This window comes from Astyanax mexicanus, chromosome 23 (genome assembly GCF_023375975.1).
Source record: "Astyanax mexicanus isolate ESR-SI-001 chromosome 23, AstMex3_surface, whole genome shotgun sequence".
Taxonomy (NCBI): Eukaryota; Metazoa; Chordata; class Actinopteri; order Characiformes; family Acestrorhamphidae; genus Astyanax; species Astyanax mexicanus.
The window spans coordinates 13,791,502-13,817,680 of NC_064430.1; the positions used below are offsets into that span (position 1 = coordinate 13,791,502).

The 26,179-nt window shown below is 38.9% G+C and overlaps 2 protein-coding genes and 1 non-coding gene across 4 annotated transcripts in view; all 3 read left to right on the forward strand.

Moving 5' to 3' along the window:
* The first annotated feature begins 638 nt into the window (after window positions 1-638).
* On the forward strand, window positions 639-10,171 carry LOC103027583 (WD repeat-containing protein 88). 2 transcript variants are annotated; one of them, XM_022668132.2, is made up of 11 exons: window positions 639-880; window positions 1,805-1,915; window positions 3,079-3,167; window positions 4,107-4,170; window positions 4,994-5,132; window positions 6,751-6,880; window positions 7,708-7,892; window positions 8,000-8,082; window positions 8,185-8,253; window positions 8,679-8,777; window positions 9,594-10,171. In XM_022668132.2, the coding sequence occupies exons 1-11, from the start codon at window positions 788-790 to the stop codon at window positions 9,717-9,719; spliced, it is 1,188 nt and encodes a 395-aa protein (XP_022523853.2). In that variant the 5' UTR covers window positions 639-787; the 3' UTR covers window positions 9,720-10,171. The 2 variants fall into 2 exon arrangements, with proteins under 2 accessions (XP_022523853.2, XP_022523854.2); XM_022668133.2 differs by lacking the exon at window positions 8,679-8,777.
* Window positions 9,947-10,020, forward strand: trnat-agu (transfer RNA threonine (anticodon AGU)). Its single transcript has one exon. It is a non-coding gene; the product is annotated as a tRNA-Thr (tRNA).
* Window positions 10,172-11,150: 979 nt separating the features above from the next.
* Window positions 11,151-26,179, forward strand: part of lrp3 (low density lipoprotein receptor-related protein 3) — a 29,588-nt gene continuing 14,559 nt past the window's right edge. The window contains exons 1-5 of the mRNA XM_007244875.4: window positions 11,151-12,042; window positions 20,599-20,737; window positions 22,976-23,181; window positions 23,917-24,311; window positions 25,713-25,934. Of these exons, the coding sequence (XP_007244937.3) occupies window positions 11,964-12,042; window positions 20,599-20,737; window positions 22,976-23,181; window positions 23,917-24,311; window positions 25,713-25,934 (1,041 nt within the window). The 5' untranslated portion in view covers window positions 11,151-11,963. The remainder of the gene's footprint in view (window positions 12,043-20,598; window positions 20,738-22,975; window positions 23,182-23,916; window positions 24,312-25,712; window positions 25,935-26,179) is intronic.

Below are 26,179 nucleotides of genomic sequence, written 5' to 3' on the forward strand. Positions count from 1 at the left end.
TTTCATACATCTTGGCATGCTCTTCTCAGCCAGTCTTACACACTGCTTTTGGATAAATTTATGCCACTGCTTGGTTTGATTGCTTTTGATCATCCATCATCCTCTTGATTATATTCCAAAGGTTTTCAATATGGTAAAATAAAAAATAACTAAATTTTAAGTGCTTTTTTAGGTTTAAAAAAAATAAAAAAGGGTGGATTGTGATGTTTTAAAATTCCAGAGTTTTGAAAGTGGGTGCTTGTTTTTTTCTGTTAGAATGTTCTGTGTAGTGTTCAGTAAGTGTGTATGTGTTTTGTTAAAAAGTAAAATAGGAAGAAAAAATATTTATAAAAAATATACAATTAATATAAATTATTATACAACATAATATATATATATATATATATATATATATATATATATATATATATATATATATATATATATATATATATATATATATACATATATATATATTATTTATTATTATTTTTTTTTTAATTAATTTGTATAGTTAAATTAAATCTTTTTCCTTCTTTTCGGGAGGTGGTGTCATTTACACATTTAAAATAATGTATTTCTTGTAGTATTACAGTGTATTTTGTATTAAAACCTTCACGGTAATAAAGTGTATGTGAGGGGTCGGTTGCCGCGGACAACGCGGCTCGGCTCGGTAACCCTGCGGTGGAGCTGCAGTGTGGAGCGGCTGCTGGTGGAGAAGTTTAGCGGAGTTTAGTGAGTTAATCTGAGGACTATGTGTAGTTAAAGTACCGCCACAGGCCCCTCGAAATGCCCAAGAGCCCCAGTAATGGATCCTCTGGCGCTTGACGAGGCGAAGACTTCCGAGGACAGCGGAGAACCAGAGACCGGCTCTCAGTGGGAGCACGAGCCGCTTTCACAGGTCTGTACCGCGGCTTAAACTAGCTACTATTGCCGGTGAGTCTCTGATACAGAGCAGAATACCCGCTTCAGAGTCTCTTCTGGGTTTATTTCACCACCAGGAGGCGCTATCGAGTGAGTCCAAAATGACTGGGTTTATATGAAGCAATTAAGCTAAATCAGTGTTTGTGTCAAATTTTCTCAGCACAGAACAACATAACATGCAGCTCTGGAAAACTTCATTTTCTAAATCAGTTTCTCTGATTTTGCTATTTATAGGTATATGTTTGAGTAAAAGGAACATTGTTGTTTTATTCTACAAACTACAGACAACATTTCTCCCAAATTCCAAAAATAAATATTGTCATTTAGAGCATTTATTTGCAGAAAATGAGAAATGGCTAAAATAACAAAAAAGATGCAGAGCTTTCAGACCTCACATAATGAAAAGTAAACAAGTTCATATTCATTCAAGTTTTAGAAGTTCAAAAATTTATATTTGGTGGAATAACCCTGTTTTTTTCATGCATCTTGACATATTCTCCTCCACCAGTCTTACACACTGCTTTTGGATAACTTGCCACTCCTGGTGCAAAAATTCAAGCAGTTCAGCTTGATTTGATGGTTATGATCATCCTCTTGATTTTATTCCAGAGGTTTTCAATTTGGTAAAATCTAAGAAACTCATCATTTTTAAGTGGTCTCTTATTTTTCCAGAGCTGTATATAAGCCTTTTAACTTTTTTGCTTTTTATTGGACTGTGTAATATATTGTGTACAAATGGTATAATACATAAAAAAAACATTTAGCTCTAGAAAAAGGCCTATAAAAATGCCTGTATTACATGAAGCACTTTAATAAACCACCCCATTTAATAGCTTTTTATGGTGTGGAATTTTGTTCACACATATTTATAGTTTATGATCATGTGCTGTCACTGCTGTAGATCCCAGTAAAGGTGTTGAGGGGACATGCTGACTCTGTCTCCAGCTGCCAGTTTTGCTTCAGTGACACTCGACTTCTCACCGGCTCCCGTGACCAGACTGCAATATTCTGGGTGAGAGGATTCAACAAACCGGCCATTTAAGTCCTTCTCACTTTAGTAGCAGGGTGTATTTGAGATTTTCTTAGTTTCAAGGATGTATGACTTCTTGTCTTCCTTCCTTCTTAGAATATATATACACTTTCTATATACTCTATGTACTCTTACACACAATTCACACATATATGATGCAGAACTTTATATTTTTCATCTACAATTGATGATTTGACCATTCAATATTCATATATTTTTTTAAGCAAGAGGTGCTACGTCTGAAGTATATATCATATTTAGTTTTGTTTAACACTTTTTGTTTATTAAATATTAAAAATGATGAAAAAGCACTGTGCTGCAGTGGTGTCAAAACCTTTGACTGGTACTGTGTTTTTTATTTATAATGTTTATAGCGCTAATACTTCATTTTTACTCTTTTTTTATATATAATTTTATTTCTAATTTTTCTCCCCAATTTACACGGCCAATTACCCAACAAAGTAATACCCAACCCAGTGATATTTTTTATTTATAATGTTTATAGCGCTAATACTTCATTTTTACTCTTTTTTTATATATAATTTTATTTCTAATTTTTCTCCCCAATTTACACGGCCAATTACCCAACCCAGTAATACCCATTTATAATGTTTATAGCGCTGATACTTCATTTTTACTCTTTTTTTATATATAATTTTATTTCTAATTTTTCTCCCCAATTTACACGGCCAATTACCCAACCCATAGAGGAGTCCCCCTATCACTAGTAATGCCACAACACACCAGGAGGGCGAAGACTAACGATACATGTGTATCGCTTCTTTTCGAGCTGCTGCCGATGCAGCATTGCCAAGCAGCCAGCGAGCTTGGAGCACAGCGGCTCGGCTCCGGTACATCAGCTCACAGACGCCCTGTGCTGCAGACATTACCCTAGGAGTGATGTGGGGAGAGAGCGCCATCTACCCACCCAGAGGGAGCAGGGCCAATTTTTGCTCCCTCTGATGCCGGCAGCTTGATGGCAAAGCTGCATGAGCTGGGGTTCGAACCTGCGACCTCCTGCTCATGGTGGCAGCGCCTTAGACCGCTGGACCACTCGGCGCCCCCTCTTTTTTACTTTTGTCTGCTTTGATATCCAGTTGCTGCTGTAACATTGTAAAATTAAGTCATTTTGTTTCCTCTTGTAGGATGTGGAGACAGGGACTCAGCTTATGGTGCTGAAAGGAGGACATTCTGCAGCCATCACTAGTTGCTGTTTGGTCCCAAAAACAAACAGGTAAAGAAGGAGAAACAAGCAGGTTTAAAGTTTGAAACCACATAGTGTGGTCAACATTTGATTTTATAGTAGAACAGTAAAATGCTGCTGAAACTTGGAATGGAATGGAATACTCAAGTGTTCTGGAGCTGATTTCTTGACCGGTGAAGGGTGAAACTGATTGAGAAACTGAAGTGGTCTCTTAATTTTTTCTTCAGAGCTGTATGTCCCCTTTAAAAAGACTGTCCATAAACATTTGGACATGTAGTGTAGAAGGTTTGCATACAATAGAACTGAAACTGTATGATGCACACAGTCAGTAACTCAACCTGATTAAAGACCTGCCAAAGCCAAGGCATTTAATATCCATTTGGCCCCTAAATAAAATGTCATGTTATTGAAAGCGTCCTCCACCTACAAACACACACTTACACACACACACACACACACACCACAGTCTCCAATTACAGTCTCCTTGTCAGGGTCTTTTATTGCTCTGGCCTTTGTTTGCGCACCCTGCTGCCACGGACGCTGTTGCCAGGCAACGCTGGAAGCAGAGTACTCTCAGTGGGGTGTCTCTGTGCCGCTGTAATCACTTTCTCTCCAGCAGCATCCATTAATTAACACATCACTCTGTGTTCTTTTCATCACTGTGCTAAATGCTGACAGGAGTCATGGTCATATAATATGATGCAGATGTGTAATATCACTAATATATAAATATATTTGATGTTACTGTATATATAGGTATTTGACTTGAAGCAATTAAGTTTGTTTAAATGGAGTACTTCCATTGCTATATGCTATTTTCATTACATATATGGAATTATTATGCATATTTGGTCAATATATTCACTAAAATATTGATCTAGATAGTGGGAGAGATATAGGATTTTCACTGATGTAATCACGTCACAATTTTTTTTTCTTCCTTTGTTTCTGGTACCTGGCCCCCCTCAGAGTAATAACATCCTCCTGGGATAAGAAGGTGAATGCCTGGGACCTGGAGACCGGCAAAATACTGGTGAATTATTCATATCCGCATTCATATTCCACTCCATCTTTATTTCATCACCTTTCTGGGTAGAGCTAGACAATAATTCCAGGCATTTAATATAAATGTCATGTTATTAAAAACGCCCACCACCAACAAACACACACTCACAATAACCACAGTCTCAAATTACACACTCATTTTCTTTTGTTGACCTCCTGTTTAATTTTTTCTCTCAATCATTTCACTATATATATACATTTATACAGCTCTGGAAAAAAATCAGAGGCCAATGAATATTGCTGTTTTATTCTAAAAACTACGGACATTTGTCCCAAAATCCAAATAAAAATATTGTCATTTAGAGCATTTATTTGCAGAAAATGAGAAATGGCTGAAATAACAAAAAAGATGCAGAGATTTCAGACCTCAAATAATGCAAAGAAAACATGTTTTAAGAGCTCAGAAATCAATATTTGGTGGAATAACCCTGTTTTTTAGTCACAGTTTTCATGCATCTTGGCATGTTCTCCTCCACCAGTCTTACACACTGCTTTTAGATAACTTTATCCCACTCCACAAGGAGCATGGTTATAACATTAATTGCCATCATATGTTGGCACTCACATAGATCCATTGTGGGCATTTTTGGCAGGTTTTCTGTGGCTTTTATATTGTTCATATCAAAAATAGGAATTATTTTGTTTAGAAAGAAACTGAGAAATATATTGTGATACAAATTTTGATCATATCGCCCGGCCCTGGTTCTGATTTTTATTTTAACATTATCAGAAGAATAAGGAAATCAAATATTAAACATTCACTAATACAGTCCTTATGTGTGTGTTTTTAGTGGACAAAAACACAGGGAGGTATATTGATGTCATGCAGCGTGTCGGGGGATGGGAAGTATGTGGCTTCAGCCTCAGACATGGAGAGTGCTCTCTACCTCAACTGTGCAGACACAGGACAGAGACTGCATTACTTGAAAGGTGAAGCAAAATGTGTGATAAATTTTATATCATTATATTTTCGACCCATTTGATATGATCTAATAACACTTTCACAATATACAGGGTGGTTTAAATGTCACAAATGTTTTTTTTATTTTTGGAATGAAAGGGAAAATTACATATCTGAATATCCCAGCTAGTAACTGGTGAGGGGGCTATCTTTTCGTCTATGTCAAGAACATGGTTGCCATCTTGAAAGCTGTCATATTGCGTTTCTGAAATAAAAGGGTGTCTTACCCTGTGTATATGTAAATATGTTTTCAGGTTTCAGGTATAATTACTAATGGCAGCACAGATGTGCTTTCTGGCACAGTTTTTTAACTTATATTAGTAAAATATACAATTTATTAGGTGCAATCTATACAAATCTGAATAAATAAAATGAATAGACATCCTAGTCCCAATTACACACAAATCAGCCAAAATATTATGCCTATTATATTTCATTATATCATGTGGTTGGTCTTCTATGTTCCACGCCAATCACAACCCCAAACCTGAAAATATTAGCAGCAGATCAGTCAATTCCCAAATCATTCCTATGAATTGGAATTAGATCTTTTTTTACCAGTGAATCTAGGTTGTGTTTGGTATCTGACCCTTCAATTATGTCCCATCTGCTGGTGTGATGATCTTGGTCACCCCTAGTAGTGAATAGAGCTTAGATCGGGCCCTAAAAAAACAGCCCAACCTGGCCCAAGCCCAATTTAAACCCAACATATTTTTAGTAAGTAGAGTGTTAACAGTAAGCTTTTAAAAACATTTTCATGCTGTTTAAATGAGCGAAATCTGTTCAGCATGATGTTAATTAACAACATTGCAACATTGAAGAAGGATTGACCTATTTTTTTATTTAAGAACCAGGCTCGAGGAAAGTGGTTGGAAATATCGTCCCAACCCGACCCAAGTTCAGATTGGGCATTCGGTCGAGTTCGGGCTCGGGCAGAGAATCTAAACTCTAGTAGTGAAACAAGGGACACTAACAGTTCAGTGAAATGTGCAGAACATCCTGCAGCCACATGTGTTTGCTCTCATGGCAGGACTTTCAAACACCATTTTTCAGCAGGATAATGCTCACCCACACACAGCAAGGGTTTTCCAGGAAGTGTCCAGCAGATTGCAACAGTTTTTTGAACGGGACGGTTGCCAGATTTTTGACAAACAAGCATTTATGGGAGCAACTGCAGGCTGCACTTTGCTGTATTGCACATCCCTTTCATAAACAAAAACATCCATAGCCAAGAAATGGCGCCAAGAGATGATGTCTTTTTAGGGCTGTGAGATAAAAAAACGACTGGTAATTAACAAAAGTGATCATAAAAACACTTTGGTCCAGCAAGACATGATATACTATGCATTTACAATCTATAGTGTAGGTAAGGTTTCTCTGGGCGTATTGCCCAGTGCAATCTAGCTCATATATTTTTTTAGGGTGTGAGATCATTGTAATTAGCAGTAATTCAGTAATTAGTGCCTGTTATTTTCACTGTTTCAAATCAATGTTTGGATTGTGCTTGTCTTTGAGGCAGTGTTTTTTTTGTGTACTCTCTTCCATTTCATTAATACGAGCAAACAACTCTGTGTATCCATCTCTTAGGCCATCATAAGTCCACAATAACGAGCTGTCAGTTCGATGCCCAGAGTCAGCACTTGGCAAGCGTATCAGCGGACAGATCCATTAAATTATGGGACCTCTGCTCACACAAAACCACTCTGTCCATTAACAGGTACAGACATAACTCTGTGTTTGGGATGCTTAGCTTCTCCTACATCTTCCCTTTGAACAATAATTGTAGTGTAACATAGGAAGGGTTTGGTAGATTCCTGTGTATACTGTCAGTTTACTGTGGTTATATACATGCACGTGTAATATATTGCTATATACAGCTCTGGAAAAAATGAGAGACCACTTAAAAATGATAAGTTTCTTTGAATTTACCAAGTTAAAAAAGCTCTGAAATATATAAAAGAGGAAGATAGATGATCACAACCATCATCCAAGCTGAACTGCTGGAATTTTTGCACCAGGAGTGGCATAACGTTGTCCAAAAAGCAGTGTGTAAGACTGGAGGTGGAGGAGAACATGCAAAGATGCGTGATAACTGTGATTAAAAACCAGGGTTATTCCACCAAATATTGATTTCCGAACTCTTAAAACTTTATTAATGTGAATTTGTTTTATTTGCATTATTTGAGGTCTAAAAGCTCTGCATCTTTTTTTTTTATTTCACCCATTTCTCTTTTTCTGCAAATAAATGCTCTTAATGAGAATATTTTTATTTGGAATTTGGGAGAGGTGTTGCCTGACGTTTATAGACTAAAGCAACATTGTTCATTTTACTTAAACATATACCTATAAATAGCAAAATCAGAGAAACTGATTCAGAAACTGAAGTTGTCTCTTAATATTTTCCAGAGCTGTTACATTCAGGATGATCTACAGTATATTTAGACAACCCACAACAGTCTAACATTTGCTTCTATTCTTTTGTACTGAGCCTACTAAACTGATGTAAATATTGTAACCTCTTTTTTTATCTTCTATCCACCCAAGTGCCCACACCAATGTAATTTCCAGCTGTTGTTTCACCTCTAATGGCCAGTACCTCTGCACAGCATCATGGGACCGGACCCTGCAACTGTGGGATATAAGGGCGGGTTCGTTTCGCACCAAGGGAGGAGTGCAGCTCAAAAAGGGCCACGATGGTTGCGTCAGCTCCTGTGCTTTCTCCAGTGATGGTACTAATTGGTATTTGCTTGTATTATATAGTCAAAATACAATGCAAGTACTGCAGCATATGTTTGCCATTGTGCCCATAATACAAATCAAATGATCTGATCAACAGCTTCAGTTCTGGTATCTGGGGCTTATGATAGGACTGTAACACTGTGGGACATGAGGGGACTCAGGAAAACTCTAATACTGAAGGTAAATTCATTTCTTCAAAGGAATTATTTCACCTAATTCAAATGAAGCTGCATAACATCACTCAGGATTGCTGTGAATAGGCTTTATACATTTTTAATGCAGGGCCATTCGGACTGGGTGACAGATGTCAACATCAGCACAGATAAGAACTGGGTCATCTCTTCCTCAAAGGTGCACTATTCATACTCAGCAGATTATTATTAGAATGTATTAATGTTACTGATGAGTCCTGAGGTGTTAAAGATATCTTGTTTTATATAGAATTTTGATAAAGGTTATTTTAAAATCCTTCGTAAGGTTTTTTTTTCTCAAGAAAGCTTTTGTGAATCTAACACCAACTTTGGTAAAAAAATAAATAAATAAAAATAATTCTCTGGAGCATTTACAACAAAACCACACTTGTTTATATCTTAAACTTTTAATTATGAAGACGTTTTGAAAAATCAGGAAAACTCTTTTTTATAGTGGTTAGATATTAGGTTTTGTTGACTAATGACTACAAGACCAAAAGGAGCATCACACACTCATTTTACTATATGCTGACTGGATGTGTGTGTGTGTGTGTGTGTGTGTGTGTGTGTGTGTGTGTGTTTTAGGACTGTACAGTGCGTCTATGGAATATTGAGCAGTATGAAAACATACCTGCAGTCATTGAGACTAGGAGGACACAGGGAATGGGCTTTCAAATTGTGAAGGTAACATTTACAGCATGGCACTTTTTAACCCAAAAGAGCCCATGGTGACATATAAATAGATAGATATGTTCACTGTATTGCCAAAAGTATTCGCTTACCCATTCAAACCATTAAACTTAGTTTTCAATCACTTCCATGGCCACAGGTGTATGAAACCAAAGTCCTAGGCATGCAGACGGCTTCTATAAATATTAGGGAACGAATGGGTCTCTCTCAGGAGCTCAGTGAATTCCAGTGTGGAACTGTGATAGGATGTAGCTCTTACGGAATAAGTCTAGTTGTGAAATTTCCTCACTACTAAATATTCCACAGCCAACTGTCAGTGATATTATAACACAGTGGAAGTGACTGGTCGGTGTAAAAGGACAGACTGGGGTTAGCGGATGCCTTCAGATTAGCTCAAGAACAGTAGAGCGTAGAGAGATTCTTACAGACAGACAGACAGATAGATAGATAGACAGACAGACAGACAGACAGACAGATAGATAGACAGACAGACAGACAGACAGACAGACAGATAGATAGATAGATAGATAGATAGACAGACAGATGGATAAATAGATCGATAGACACTGACAGACAGACAGACAGATAGATAGATAGATAGATAGATAGATAGATAGATAGATAGATAGATAGATAGATAGATAGATAGATAGATAGATCTTTGATTATGTGTCAGTATTAAGAACTTCATTCTGGGCTCTAGTTCTAGTTCTTTAGTCCTTAAACAAAAAAATAAAGTTTTATGTTTAAAACGTAGAGAAAATAACGTGTTTGTGAGTAAAATGTGTATTTTAATTTGTTGTTTTTCAGTGTGAAGAATGTGGGAGGTGTTTCTCAGTGTCTCGGTTGGAGAACAGCAGCAGCGTGATCAGTAAATGTGTTTTCTGTAGACTGAAATCTCCACTCAGAGACCTGCCCGCTCCTCCGCCTCTCTGAACACGGAAACAGAGCGTTAACTCGCTTAGCTAAACCATTTATCCAGCAGAAACCCTGACTGCCTGTTAACTTCTGTAGTTTTAGCGCTCACGTGCTCTTATATCCGGTATCGAGGTACACAGAATCCGCGTTAACTAACAGTGAACAGGTAAATAAACAGTATTGTGGTGAGACGCGCGCGGTGCAGCTACACGTATTTGAGCTGTAATATGAGGGCGCTGCTCAGCGGCGCCGTGGCTTAGTTGGTTAAAGCGCCTGTCTAGTAAACAGGAGATCCTGGGTTCGAATCCCAGCGGTGCCTTTTGTGAACTGGAACCAGACACAAATTAAACGTAATAATAAGATTATCAACTGATTATTATTTAGATAATAAAAACTATTATTTATATACGTTCTTATTTTATTTTTTTGCATTTTCTTGATTTGTAAGCAATAAAAGAGACTTAAATAGATTCACCCTGTATGTGTTTTTTTTGTGTGTTTTGAACTTATAGCTTCTTCTTATTAAGTAAACTGCTATCTCATTATTTTGAGATACTAAGTCATTATTTTGAGATAGCAAGGGTGTTTGCTTTTGGAAAAACAAAACTTTTTTTTCTTTCAAAATAATGACTTAATATCACAAAATAATGAGATAGTACATTAAACCAATGGGATATCAGTTTGCGTAATAATTAGAAAAAATGTGTTTTAATTTGAATGAAAAATTAATAATATTTTCCAATAGGGAAGTTTAAATGTAAACTTGAAAAAAAAGGCGTTTGATGTTTTGGATAGGCATGAGTGGTAATCATTTAATAAATCTTATCTTTAGTAGATTTTTTTTGTTCACAGTACCAATCAAACGTTTGTCATTCAATTTGTTCTCTTTCTTTTAATGTTTTTTTTTTTAACAACAGTAGTACTAGAGCCATTAAGGCAAAGTAAGAGCTATTTATTTATGTTTTTTGTGCTGTTTAGGTATGGTTTATGAAATAAAAAGGTCAATATATATAAAATATATAATATTACACTCTGGCGTTCAATGCAATGAAAATAATAAAAAAAACAACAACTATTAATTATTTTAGTTTATTGGATTTATTTGTTTTATTATATTTTATAGTATTTTGTAGTCAGAAAAAAAAGCATTCTTCACTTTTTTCTGAAAGCTCTGCATCTTTTTTTCTGTTATTTCAGCCATTTCTCCTTTTCTCCAGATAAATGCTCTAAATGAGAATATTTTTATTTGGAATTTTGGAGAAATGTTGTCCGTAGTTTATAGAATAAAACAACGATGTTAATATTACTCAAACATATACCTTTAAATAGCACTTTTTTCCAGAGCTGTACTTCTTTTTCACAAGGGATGTTTGAACACCAGAAGCACAGTGATGGCTCTGCTGCAGTACAGCCCTCCGTCTGCTAGAGGCCGGGCTTTCACTGCTCAATTCACCTCCAGCTGGAGAGGTTTCTTCAAACGGGGTGAGAAAAGGAGAGAAGGGAAAACAAGCCGAGTCTGCGCTCAGAGGAAAATCTGGGATTATAGATGTGTATCAGACACGACCTAGCGTTTACTTCCAGCGGAGGACTGCAGTCTCTGAGGGATTTGTTTCAGTGTCCAGCATGAAGAAAACCTCAGACTGAGAGGAAATCTACAGCTCTGCAATCAGAAACACCACTGAGGTTGTTTCAGACGCATCTTCTGTCTTTCCTTATTAAGCTACATAGGTTACAACAGCTGTGATTGCAAGTGGACCAACCGTGCGTGCGTTTGGGGTTGGCTAAATGCCAGCCAGCATTTTCTTGGGTGGAAGATCTTGAATCTCTGGTGCATAACCAAATGGGATTCAGACGTTTGCTTAACGTTACCAGCTAACCTAACTAGGTTAGAAGCTAAGCTCCATCAGATTCAGGAGCCCAAGATCAAGGTGAGCATGCATGAAAAAGAATGAAAGGCAGTTAAATTGAAAGAAAGAATGAATGAATGAATGAATGAATGAATGGGAAGCCCAGAGCTCTGCTGAAGTTTTGGACCAGCAGATCATGGATGCAAACAGCCTAAAAACATGCCAAAAATGCCCCCATCCGGTGCAGTTCCTTCATATGCCCTCATCCTGAAGATTTAAGGGTCTGAAGATCTTGAGGAGCTCCATATGGCTCTTTCCTGAAGACGCGCAGGAGCAGTAGACAAAGACCCGGAGCAGGAATGATCTGGGAGGTGGTGGTGGTGGAGGAGCAGAAGGAATCACCTGCGCTTTCTGGATGATGGCAAAGGTCGTGGCTGTGAAGCTGTATCTCGTCCTCAGCTGCTTGTCTCTGCGCTTGTCTTGGGTTTACCCGGGTGAGTAGATCCAGGATCTTGCCTGGATATTTATGTTTTTCTTCTAAATGCTGGAGAAACATCTCGCACAGTAAAGTTCTTGAAAACAAGCATGTTTTTCCCTTCAAACAGAAGCAGTGAGGGAGCTACAGTCTGTTCTACTGAGGCATATATAGCTACTGATACAAGTAGCTACAGTGTGTTCCAACAAAGGAAGGAAGGAAAGAAAGAAGGGAGGGAGGTTAAGAGGCAGGCAGGTGTTTATGGTTTCTGAATGGTGGATGGTGCCTAGTGATTGCCTTGGATTCAGGAGATATGGGGACGATGGAGCAGATGCTTCTGGGCAATCTGTGCATGGGTCCTTTTGTTTGATTGCTATAAAAGTCACAGCAGTGCATGCTACCCATGTAGCTCATGTGATTCCTGCTCTCTGGTTAATTTGTGGTGATTTTATAGGCTATCCTTCTCTGTAATTAAGGCTTTGTTGTGGGTTGGTGGGATCTAACCTCAAACATAAGCCACTGTCTGTTTGATTAATATCCTATAGAGATGCCTCCTGATTTCTTACTTTATTGATCCCTCACAGAAATTCAGGACATCCAATAGCATATGTATATACACAGCCTGGCCAAAAAAAAAAAGTCACCACCTGGATTTAACTAAGCAAATATTCTGGGGTTGGTGATGCATTTGGTCTGCAGGTCTAGGTTCAGCAACAGTATGTGCTGAAAGAATGAGGTCAGTTGACTACCTACATATACTGAATATAGACCACGTTATTCCATCAATGGATTTTTTCTTCCCTGATGGCACGGGCATATTCCAAGATGAGCATGTCAGGATTCATAGGGCTGGAATTGTGAAAGAGTGATTCAGGGAGCATGAGATCATCATATCACACATGGATTGTTCACCACAGAGTCCAGACCTTAACCTCATTGAGAATCTTTGGGATGTGCTGGAGAAGCGCTGCTTTGTGCAGAGGTCAGACTCTATCATCATCAATGCTGCAAGATCTTGGTAAAAAATTAATGCAACACTGGATCGAAATAAAACTTGTGACATTGCAGAAGCTTATCAAAACAATGCACAGAGAATGCCAATGAAATATCGGTGTAACCTTTTTTTTGGTTGGCAACTTTTTTTTTATTTTTATTTTTTAAACCCAGGCAGTGTATATAGTACACAGAAGGTACAAAAAAGGGGCAAGATATAATGATACATATAAAAATACAATAATAGTCTTTTAGTCAATAGTCTTTTAGTATCTGTGTAATGGAGGTAGTGCAGTTAAACGCAGTAAAACAACAATTAACACCAGTTGCTGTGCATATTGAGTAGCCGACTGATGTCAGCCATACAGACAGTGCAAGAACGCACTTATATATTTTTCCCAGGTAGTGGTTTCCATGAATGGCTAAAAATAAGAGCTCAAGGCTGAATTGTAAATTGTATTTTTTTATTGTAAGCACAATTTAAGTTTTCATGATAAACACAGAAAAATAGCTGCGTTAACATTGTGAATACAAGCAAACTCAAATTGCATTACCTTTGTTCAGCAGCAAAGAAAACTCTTAACACAGATTTCAGGCATTTGAAGGCTGATTCTGAATCAGCTCTGCTCTTTAACGAGTTTTGACAGAACAGTTGTGGCAGTGAGGAACCTGATCCCTGTCCAGTGGTCCTGCCTGGATTGGCATGTCATATGAGCTGTCGAGGTCAGCAGAGCACCCAAACAAACACATCTGCAGACAAAAGAGGAGTACAGGGACTGTTAGAGTGGTGAGCTTGGGTAGGGTCACTTCCATGATCCCTGTTCTCCTGGGGATCACACTTGTATACACACACACACACACACACACACACACACCTAACACATGCACACACAGGTTTCTGCTGCCAGAGATGATCACGCTGGATCGGACACAGATAATACACTACTAAAGGATTGTGAAAAGATCTCTGTGAAAAAAGCTTTGTTTCAAAACATTTACAGCATGTAATAGATGTTCTCTGAATTTTTTTCCTCATTTTCTACCCAACACTGGGAGGGTGAAGCATAGCACATACCTCCTCTGATATATTTAATGTCAATACGATTCAATATATTGGAGTTACAATTCAATATATTGTGGAAACATTATTTTTTTCAGGATCTGAAAACATTTGAGTACAGCACCCCTATCTAGTTTAAAATAGCCAGTGTTTAAACACAGAACTAAATAAACCTTTTCTGACACCAATCTTTACATATAAACTAATAATTAAAATGGATACTGTGTTTTTAAGAATCAAAACAGTAAAATATTGCTAAATATAACAATATTTTGGTATATGGATATTTTCTTTCACTCCTTAGCCACCACATCTTTCCAACTGCTGCTGATGCAGCATCATTGTGTAGCCAGCATGCTTGCTCCAACAGGTCATCTAACAGATGTCAGTGCTGACCAACATCACACTGTAAGTGATAAGAGAAGAGAGCACAATCTACCTACCCAGAAAGAGCAAGGCTTTCAGTTGTGCTCTCTCAGACTCCGGCTGCTGATGGCACACAGCATGGTCCGGCATTCAAGTTTTTATTTTAGGGGTACAAGGACTATTTGGCAACCAAATATGTTCAGCAAAAATGTCAAAGAAGGCACTTTCTGTGTTTAGATGAAAAAGTAAATAGGCCAAACTATTTACACCGAAAAACTACTAACCATAGGAGTTGAAGAGTGGAAAATGGGTTCAAAAAGACAATGTTGGAGTTAGCTTAAAGTTATCAACAGACAGCAGTGCTTCTTGTAGCTGCAGAGCAGTGTGAAGACTGAGCTCACACAGGGACTTAAGTCTGTCATCAAATCAGTGTGTAATCCAGCTCAGAAAAACAGTTAGCTAGCATCGCTGCTAAACCACTCCTTCCCAGCCAAGGCTGGCAACACTACATATTTTATCTGTTTTTTTACAATTGCAGCTGAAGCGCTCCAACCTGCCAGTCTGCATTCCTCACTTCAAAAATATATGTAGTAAAAAAACACTATATTGATTTTTTTTGGTATGTCTGTTGGGATGTTCAAAATTCTCAATGGCACTTCAAGGACCAAAGAGGTTTTTTTATTTTGGAGGAGTCTAAGTGGGTTAATTGGACTGTTTTGAAAAGAGAGTCTGTAGAAAGTAGGAGAGAGTGGGACTTGTTCTCAAGACACCTGAGAGGCTACCTCTGCTTTCTGTAGCCTAAACAGAGACACAGGCACAATAGGCCTTTTTATATACACACACACACACACACACACACACATACACACACTACGCCTTCTTCTTTACCTGAGCAGAGTGGGAACCATGTTGAAACATGCCACCTTAAAAATGTAAGCATTTTTCTTTCATTGAAGATGTGCCATAGATGTGCTTTGCTTGGAATTAACAGCCTCTGTAATCTGTACAAGCCCTTCCTTCAATGTCACTTAGATGTTAGATCAAAAATGTGCATTCTAAGTTAAAAGCATTTGAAGACACTAATAGAAAAAGGTTTATTTGGCTCCTATCTATTATTGAAACCATTTAGGTGCAAGGAAGGAAACAATTTATTAACATTTAAATGCTTTTCCTTTGCATGCTACATGCTTTCCTTGATTCTATTCTCTACTCACTTTTTGTTCACCGGTTTGTTTTCCACTACCCCATTGTTATCATCTCCCACGTTTACCAACCTTCTAAGAGTCTGAATGTTGGTTTAATCAGTTTTAAATAGTACTGATAAAAAACAAAAATTAAATATCACATTTTCTACCAATTTATGTTTTTTTTTTTTTTTTTCTAAAATACTTGATTACTATGGGCACTGACAACTTTACCAAGCTCTTGTGCAAAACATGGTAAAACATATTGCATTTGATTTGGGATGCATGGGCACAAAAACGATTCACAGATGTTTTGAGTTTCTGTTCTGTAGAGCAATAAAACAAAACCTTTTCAGTCTCTTTGGATCAATGGCTTGTCTTGAGGAGGAAGATTGAATGGACAGTTATTCCAAGCATAGCTCAGCCAAGACCAACAAAGCTTGGGTTTAGAAGAAGTCCTGAAGGATTCTTTAGTGGTCATCACTATAACCTGATTTAAACTCTTCTGAAACTCTTTGGTGGGATTTAAAGAATGCCGTTGCAGCATGCAAACCCCTAAAGTATTTTTATTGAACTTGAAGCCACTGCCCATGAGAAATGGGCTAAGATTACTCAGGAACGCTGCCAGAAGCTGGTGTCTGGCTATACATCACATTTGCAGCTCTACTAAGTACTAAAGATGCTTTTTATAAAGAGGTTAAATTGTTCTGAGACTGCAGTAGATATTAAACGTGGGTTTTTCTGTTGAATTTAGTATTAAATTGTAATCTGAATCATGATTTAAAAATGTTGTTATCCAGCAAGCGGCACAAGCATAGAGAAGGTGTGCTACATTTTAAAGAGACTGACACTGACGTGGATCAATAAACTTGATATGCACCCCCAGGGGAGGTACAGCAATTAGTCCATATGATTCTTTAGCTTTGACTAAAAGCCGGCCCCTCCTGGCAGCCGTGGGGTTTGGCTCTGCTAGCTCAGCCCGGTACTTCACTTTCTGTGTGAGGAGAAAAAGAGAAATGAAGACACAGCCTTAACCCCAGTGACACTGGAGGCTGGAGGAGTATTAGCATTAGTTGCTAACTGCATGGCTAGCTTTTTTTTCTGTTTAGAGGTGAGTATTTCGGACTGTAGTCTGCAGCTATGTGGGAAGAACTGCTAGCTGATAGCGCCCTGGCATACTGGAACACACAGGGTTCCTCAGTGTAGTGCTGTCGAGCAGCCTTTGCTAGTGCTAAGCGCTAGTGCTGCTGCTAACCATGCTAAAATACTTGAAATCTATGCTTACTGTAAGTAAAGTGAAGTGCTTTACTTACCCAAATAAAAGAGAAACAACGTGTAGATTAACATCCAGCGCTTGTTTGACTGATTTTTAAAAAAATATTATTTGTTTATTTATTTAATTTATTTATTTTTAAGTACAGTTTTGTCTACTTAGGCGCTCCCAGCGGTGAGACCTGCTGAATTGGAAGTGAAACATGCCGACAACCCTGCTTCCTTACTACTGTTGCTTAAAGTGAGCCTTAAATACATTCATAAGGTGTACTGGATAGTTAGATTGAAGTTTTACTCTAAGTGTGGGAAGGAATATGCAAATGCACACCTTTTACAGCAATTGCTAATGTTTGTCGTACTGGCCTGAGTTTTTTGAGTGTTGAAGAACTTATACACTGTATACACTAATATGCCAAATGTCATATCATGGGAGATAAGACTAGTGTAGATTAAGTGCCATGGGCATGCTGACCAGTGATAAGCCTCATTCACAAGATAAAACTTCACACCTTTTACAGGTGAGTGTTCACAAGCCGGCCTTTGAGGTAACGCTCAATCAGTGATCAGTTTGCATACAATGCAATCACATTCTATAGATTAAAAAATGTATAGATTAAAGTAAGTCATTCCATGGGATAAATGATAAATCACTGTGATAATTTTATTTGTTTTATCAAACTATTCCTTGTAGAAATCTGTAGCAGATGGCAGCAACATGCGCTCTCTACCCACCAGCAGTGTAGTTAGGTTAAATGATGATTCATGACACCGTCAAACTTGCAAATGATATAACTGATTATTTAGGTCACTGCTTGCAGTGTGTTGTGCTTGTGTGGCATTTGATTGCTGCTTGATACCCCTCCAGTGTCCCAGCCTGGCCACTGATGACACTCAGGAGCCCATATGGCAGATAACGCTCACCTTGCTGACTGTGGTGGGTGGCACAAGCTGGCAGATTGGCTCGAGTCAAACTGAAGATAATTAAGAGTGTATTTACAGACGCTGGGTTCCATACCAGCAGTGTCCTCGCTCTGTCCTTCTCACTCCCTCTCTCTCTCTTTCTCCTACTCTCTCTCACTCTCCCTCTCTCTCTCTGTCTCTAATGCACTGTGAGTCAAGGCCTGCTCTCTAAATCTGGATCATTACCTCGGTTAAGTCTCTGCAGACACACATGTACACAGGTGATGCTGCTCAGAGAAAGAAATAATTGGTGGTGTTCTCCTCACTGTGAAATCCTGTGTCAGCAGACTAGAGCTTAGATTCTCTGCCCGAACCCGACCTAGCCGAGGCCCGACCCGAAATCGCGAGATTTCCCACCACAATCCTCGGGCTCTAGAAAATAGTCCGAGATGTAGGCATCTGTTTTTTAATTATATTTTTATTTTATATAAAGCTCCGGTGTTATAATCACAATGTTGCTGAGTAACCAATTTTTATTGTTAACGAAAACGAACGAAATAACGAAAACTGAAAGTGAAAAAAAATGTGTAAACTGAATCTAATAAAAACGATAATTAAAAGAAAAAACTTAACTAACTAAAACTGTATTGTCTGTTTATAAAACTAACTAAAACGAACTGAAATTACTGATAGAATACCCTCATTTTCGTGTTTAAATTATTCATAAGCGCTGTTTTCACTCCCGGAATTGTACAGCGGGTAGTGTTGTGCCGATTTTGTTTGCGAAGCAGAGTTGGGTTCAGCAGGGAGTCGGATTCGGCACAACAGCGGCAGCACGCGGCACCTCGTGGTCCGTGGCTTCAGTTCTTGGTTAAAGCGCTCGCGCTAGCTGCAAAATGGACAGAAAACGCTGAGAAACTGCAGAATTATGTATGGGATTAGAATATGAGGGAGATAAAAGAGAAACAGGAGATACAATGAGTGAGAACCTTTACCTGTGAGTATAGTTCATACCAGAACACGCAAAACTCAGAATGACAGTTGTTGGGTCAATTATCCTATTTAGAAAATTGCTTTAAAACAGTAATTTGATTAATCAGATTAACTCAATTAACCTTTACACCACATTATCCGCTTACCAACACTATAAATCAAAACGCCCACGGAAACACACACGCTGTGACTGGTCAAGTGAAGTATTTTGACTTGAAATAATCATTTGGTTATTATTAATGAACTAATAATAAACTGTGCAGCTCAGTTCTCTCTTTAGTTATTCAGTTTTCATCGTCTCCTTCTTTCAAACTATGTGAAGGTTTTCTCTTTCATCTGCCTGAGGTGTAATAGATGTAATAGATACTGTGTGTGTGTATGTGTGTGTGTGTATAATCACTGCATGGGCTCAGGAACACTTACAAAAATACTTGTCCTGTTCTATTCAAAATTCTTGTAGTAAGAATGCTGATCAAGGATCAGTTAATGCTTATTAAATCCTGTTCACCTAATAAGAGATGATAATGGAGCACCTCTACTCTGAGATGCTTAATAAATGAGGCTCATTGTCTGTAAACACCAGTTGCTGTACAGTCAACAAATTCAAGTTATAAAGCTGTAAATTATATTGATTAAATTAATCACATGCACAGAATGAAGCAGTGTGGTCACAGCAATAGTGTTTTGTGTGTTCTGCAGGTCTTAATCACAGGTGCATATACAAATACACACATCCTCATCCACATTTCCTACTGTTTAATAGTAGTTGGAGCACTCTCACTTAACACTGGCAGGTTGGTACTGGCCTGCTCTCTCCTGAGAGTGTTTGTGCAGAGTTGCACACTCAAGAATGGAGCTGATGTTTTATGATCTTCTCTGATACTCATTTATCCCTCTCTCCATCTTCCTGCCCACATCTCTACCTCACCTCTTCCCTCAGCTAATGCTCATTCAGTGTCCAGCACACACACACACACACTTTTTCATTTAAATGAAGGATAGTGTGTCAGTGGGTTCCCGCAGGCTTTCTCTCAACACCCAGAGAGAGTGGATCAAATTCTACCACTATGACACACCTGTCCTGCGGTCAGGAATTGTGTGTGTGTGTGTGTGTGTGTGTGTGAGATGAGTATGGTGCAGGCATTACGATGTAATATCATATTATGATTTTTGCGCTATGGTTGTTCTATTTTTATTTGAATATGCTACATGAGCTGGACTACATGGTCAAAGTTATGTTACAATATAATTAATATTTTTGTAACTATATTAAAAACTGTCAGATTATAAAAATCACACAATTATACTAAGTTATAGAAAAGTTTACTATCTAATGACCGATTGGGTTTCAAAAATCAAGAGTATCTATTTTTTTCCCCATTTTCTACCCAATTTACACAACCAATTACCCAACCCTCATTAGGACTGATGCCCCAATACCAGAAGGGTGAAGACTAGCACTTTGCAGAGTAGCATCACAGTGCACTCGGAGGAAAGCGCAGCGACTCTGTTCTGATACATCAGCTCACAGACGCCTTGTGCTGAGCGACATTAACCATTGTAGTGATGTAGAGAGAGAGCGCCATCTACCCACCCAAAGAGAGCAAGTCCAATTGTTCTCTCTCAGAGCTCCGGTAGCCGATGGCAAGCTACATGAACAGGATTCGAACCGACGATCTCCTGATCATAGTGGCAGTGCGTAGCCCGCTGGACCACTTGGAGCCCATGGTTTTCATTTTTAAAGAAAAGTTCTTAGGGACTGCTGCTTTAAAATGTTCTCTCTCTGCTCTCTGTGTTTGTGTTTCAGCTGGTTGCAGTGGTAAAGTGGAGCTACACACTGAGAGAAGAGGCGTCATCTACAGTCCGTCCTGGCCTCTGAACTACCCAGCTGGGGTCAACTGTTCATGGAACATCCAGGGAAACCGTGGAGAGGTCATCACTATAAGGTAAACACACACAAGTATACACACACTGTCACACTTCCCATGTTGCTCATTACAGTAGAATTAATGGAAAATTCAAATGTAGCTAATGGGTAATGATGGTTTGTACCACACCAATTAATTTAGCTCAAGTTATATACCTAAATAACCACTGTATGACTGCTGTTGGACCACATTTTGTATCAAATTTTAGCAGCCATTTTTAGAGCATTGTATTCTTAGATTTATGAAATACAGCTCTGGAAAAAATATAGGACTTAAAATGATGAGTTTCTTTGATTTTACCAAATTGAAAACCTCTGGAATATAATCAGGAGAAAGATGGATGATGACAAGTCATCAAACCACCCTGAACTGCTTGAATTTTTGCACCAGAAGTGGCATAAAGTTATCCAAAAGCAGTGTGTAAGACTGGTGGAGAACATGCCAAAATACATGAAAACTGATAAAATGCCAGGGATATTCCACCAAAAAAAATGTCTCTCATATTTGAGGTGTGAAAGTTCTGCATTTTTTGTAATTTTAGTCATTTCTCATTTTCTGCAAATAAATGCTATAAATTACAATATTTTTATTTGGAATTTGGGAAAAATGTTGTCTGTAGTTTATAGAAATAAAACAACAATGTTATTTTTACTCAAAAAAAAATCAGCAAAATCAGAAAAACCTCGTTCAGAAACTGAAGTGTTCTCTTATTTTTTTCAGAGCTGTATCAATGTTTGTTAATTATTAAGCCCTGAGGTGTGTGCTCATGTATGCATATTTCTGAAACCACATACATATTGGGTTGGCGTTTTCTAAGATGGTATGTACTCTCCTATGACACCACTGGATTTAGCTAAGGTAAAGTTCTCTGTGTTCATCCTCCGAGATATAACGCTTAACCAGACCTCACATAAAATATCATTCTGACTCCTCCTCTTTTGATTTGAATTGTTTTTAAAGCATGACATAATTTAATCTAGTGATGGATGGTGCAGCTTCTGAGCATAGTCCTTTTTTCTTTATTTGGTGTCTGCACCTGCACGGTTCAGCATGAGTAGATATGTATTCAGCTTTCTCTGCTCCACTCATCCAGAACTAGGGGCAGATGGAGAATGACCGAGACAGACTCACTTGCACATTTTACAGAGCACACCAGAACTGTTGCAGAGCTTTGGGGAATACCATCTCACTGCAAACCTGCCAACTGCCAGAATTTGTGCCTTCAAGTGTCAAAAAGATTGCATTCATGAGATGTGTGTGCACATGGACCATTTTTAGAATATTGTGCTTTCTTTAGAGTATTCTTCAGGATTATAAGACTTCAGACTTTATATTAAATTTTTCCATGTGTCTGCCCAGTCGTGGCTGGCTGCACGACAGGGTGGACAATAGCAAAAGTAAAAACTGCTATTTACAAACATATTGAAGGGTTTATGGTGACCCTGTTCTGTTCCAAAAACATACTGTATTTCCTACACTATAATGCACATCTAAAATCCTAAATCGACAGTGCGCCTTAAAATCCGTAAAATTAGTTGTTAATCGTGCTAAATGCTAGCTCTTTCATGGTCCAGAGGTGAGTATATTTGAATGTAGTCTGTGCGTTTACTGTGCTTAAACAAGTTACATGGGATGAACCAGTAGCTAATATCGCTCTGGCTTGCCGGAACACTCAGGGTTCCTCAATGTAGCACTGTCTGGCAGCATCAGCCGCTAACCACGGCTAGCTCTAGCAGTTAGCCGCTAATGCTAAGGCTGCTGCACCCAGCCATAGTGGAAACCCTTATATTCTAAGCTTACTGTAAATAAACAGAAGTGCTTTACTCACCCAAATAAACATGTTCTGGATAGAAATGTGTATAGATTAACATCCAGCAATTGTTTGACTTTAGAAGAATTACAATTTTCAAGTCAAAGGTTACTTTCTTAAATGGGTGGGGTTTTAAGGGTGGACAGATACATTTAAATCACATTATTATTATTATTATTTTTTTTAATCATTTAACTGTCTAAAACATTCAAAACCTCTTGATTATGAAATATTACTATTATTTTATTTCAACTTAAAATAATTAAACTTAACCAAACAGCACTGCAGACAATGCTACCTAACAGTAGTTAGTTAATTAATTGCTTATTGATAGCTGTATTTTATCTATATTCAAATGAAAGGCATTTATTTAAGCAACATTTAAAAAAATTATATTTTATTAGACTTGACCATGAAAGATTATATGGGAACTTTTATCTCGGCAGCTTCCACAGCTTTGACGTGGAGGAGTCTGGAGGGTGCAGAGGCGATTGGCTGCTCCTGGGTCCCACCTGGAAGGAGGAGTATCGAGTGTGCGGCTCTGTGCTGCCCCCTCCATTCATCTCCTCCAGGGGCCGTGTGTGGGTCCACTTTCACTCGCAGGGCAACAGCTCGGGCCTGGCCCAGGGCTTCCGACTCTCCTACATACGCAGTAAGTGAAGACTTTTTGTGTGACATTCTCTTTTTCTTGTTTTATATCTTCCTCATTGATTTCTAGGCAACCAAAAATATTTGACTCGGTTGAAAGTAAAAATAAAGAACAATTTATACAGAGCTTATTTTTTTAAGCCATTTCACACCACAGTATCAACAGCACTTTATTGGATGCCAAGACAGAGTTAAAACTTAAAGCTATCAACAGACAGGAGGGCTATATATATATATATATATATATATATATATATATATATATATATATATATATATATATATATATATATATATATATATATATATAGCCACACACAGGGACTTCAGTCTGTCATCAACATGGATTACTCGCTCAGAAAAATGGTTAACATCGTGCTCCTGCTCAGCTGAGACCGTCAGCATTACATACTTGGGTTAACCATACTGCTAGCCTAGCAATTTTAGCTAAACCATTTCAGGCAAAAGGGGGCCGGCTGCTGTGTTTAAAATTAAAATCCCTTTTCAGGGATGTACAATTGTGTGCACCACCACTGCAAAGAATATGTAAATAGGTGCTGGGGTGGTAAAAAAAGATTTTTTCTTTAAAGAGCAAGACAGAATACATTTTAGTCATTTTATTTAGTTTATTCAAGAATGAAAGTGGAATTTGTATGGAATTATTCTCACCTCTTCCTCTTTTTTTTATTTCTCGCTTATTATTTCTCTCATTGACAGTTTTATCTCTCTCTCTCTGCAGGTCGTCTGGGTGAGAGCAGTTGTGAGAGTGATGAGTATTTGTGTGGTAATGGGAAGTGTGTGCCGCGCTCTTGGCGCTGTAATGGTTTAGATGAGTGCGGTGATAACACTGATGAGAGGAGCTGCGCTCCTTCTCCCACCCCTGCCCGTGCCAGCCTGTGCCCACCCGGCACCTTAGAGTGCAGCCATGCCCAGTCCACCCGCTGCCTGCCCTCTACTCTGCGCTGTAATGGAGCGCTGGACTGCCCGGACGGTTCGGACGAGGCCCACTGCCCTGACATCTCATGCGGAAAACGTCTCGCCAACTTTTACGGAACTTTCGCCTCACCTGATTTCTTCAGGCCCAACAGGAGCAGCGGGACGGACCTGTACTGCACCTGGCTTCTGGACACACAGGTACAGTAGGTCCGGTGGTCTAAAGTGCTGCCACTATGATCGGGAAATTGCTGGTTTGAATCCCAGTCATGCAGCTAGCTATCAGCTGCCGGAGCTCTGAGAAAGCACAATTAGCCTTGCTCTTTCCGGCTGGGTAGATGGCGCTCTTTCCCCTTATCACTCCTAGATTAATGTCGATCAGCACAAGGCGTCTGTGAGCTGATGTGTCGGAACTGAGTGTCTGCGCTTTCCTCCGAGTGCGTTGTGATGCTACTTGACAATGCTGCATCAACAGCAGTTCACAAAGAGGCGGTGTCTGACTTCACATGTATTGGAGGAGGCATGTGCTAGTCTTCACACTCCTTGTGTTGCAGTATCACCCAGTGATGGGGGATATACAGCTGAGTAGCAGCTGAATGGGTGGGACAATTGGCCTAGCTAAATTGGGAGAAAACGGGGAAAAAAAATTTAATTAAAAAAAAAAAAGCAATTTACTGTTTTCCCCTTTCAGCTGCTGGATTAATATTAAAACCATCTAGCTCAACCAGCATCTGTACTCTTCCTTGTTATAAGGATTATCCCAAAATAGAATCTTAATAAAGCCATTAATACGAGTGTTTCTAGTCAAGACAAGACAAAAGACTTGTGCTGGGCACAGAAATGTTGCCTCTGCCTTTAACACGAGGCAATGAACATGCACATACACACCAGTACGTACTGGTACAGTACTGGTACATTACTGGTACTGGTACAGTACTGGTACAGTACGTACATTCAAAAGAGACACACAGCAATACAGTCAGAACACATGCCCGGACACGTGGTGGACAGCCATTACTGCAGCCCCTGAATTAGGCTGGCTCAAGGGCCCAACAGTTGAGGTCTACCAAACCCTGATATTAAAACCAGAACCTTGTCGTCAGTGGCCCAGTGCTTTAACTGCTGAACCTCTTGTTTTGTCTTGTCTTGTCTTGTCTTGTCTTGTCTTAGTAAAGCCATTAATTACTAAAGTTAGGATTGTTTTCAGCAGCAGACTCGTTTTACTGAATTCCAAGCTGCAAAACTGAGTCAAAAAGATGTCCGTTATCTAAAAACGACAGGGCAGTGTGAAGACTCACATAGGAACTTTGGTCTGTCGTCAACCCGGCGAGTAATCCAGCTCAGAAAAACACAGTTAACATCGCTAACCTAACTGTTAGCAGTCACGGCTTAACACTGGACTTTAGACATTAGACACAAGCTCTCATTTATACTTCCTCTTTTTAAATGTTTTCTCTGTTAAGAAAACTTTTTCCTGCATCAGCTACAAATATCCAGCTGTTGTAATCCTTCATGCTCATTTTTTCATTTATCTCTTCAACACTGCTCCTCACCTTTAAGCCCCTCATTTCTCTCCTCCTTCCCCCACTCACTGACCTCTAGGATACGAAGCCCCTGCTCCTGCGTCTGGACCTGCAGCTGGGTGTGGGGGATTCTCTGTGTGTGTATGATGGTTTGGGGGAGAGAGCTGAGCGTCTTCTGCAGAGTCTGTCCCACCACAACAACCACCGCCCTGCTGTCCTGGAGTCATCGCAGGGTCAGATGAGCGTACTGTACCACGCCAGACCACACAGCCAAGGTCACGGCTTCAACGCATCATACCAGGTGTGGATTTAGCTTATCTGTGAAAGCTGCTGTAAGCACTTCAGATGGGGTCAGGAATAATGCTCTTTTTCCCACTTAGTTTTGGTTAGCAGTTCTTTATTGCCATGTATGACATTATGGATTACATCATTTTAACCATATAAACTGTATAGACAAAGTTTGATCACACATATTTTGATGTTTCTGCACTCTATAAAGCATACAGGACATTTTGTAGTTCTGTAATTACAGACTGTAGTGCTCTA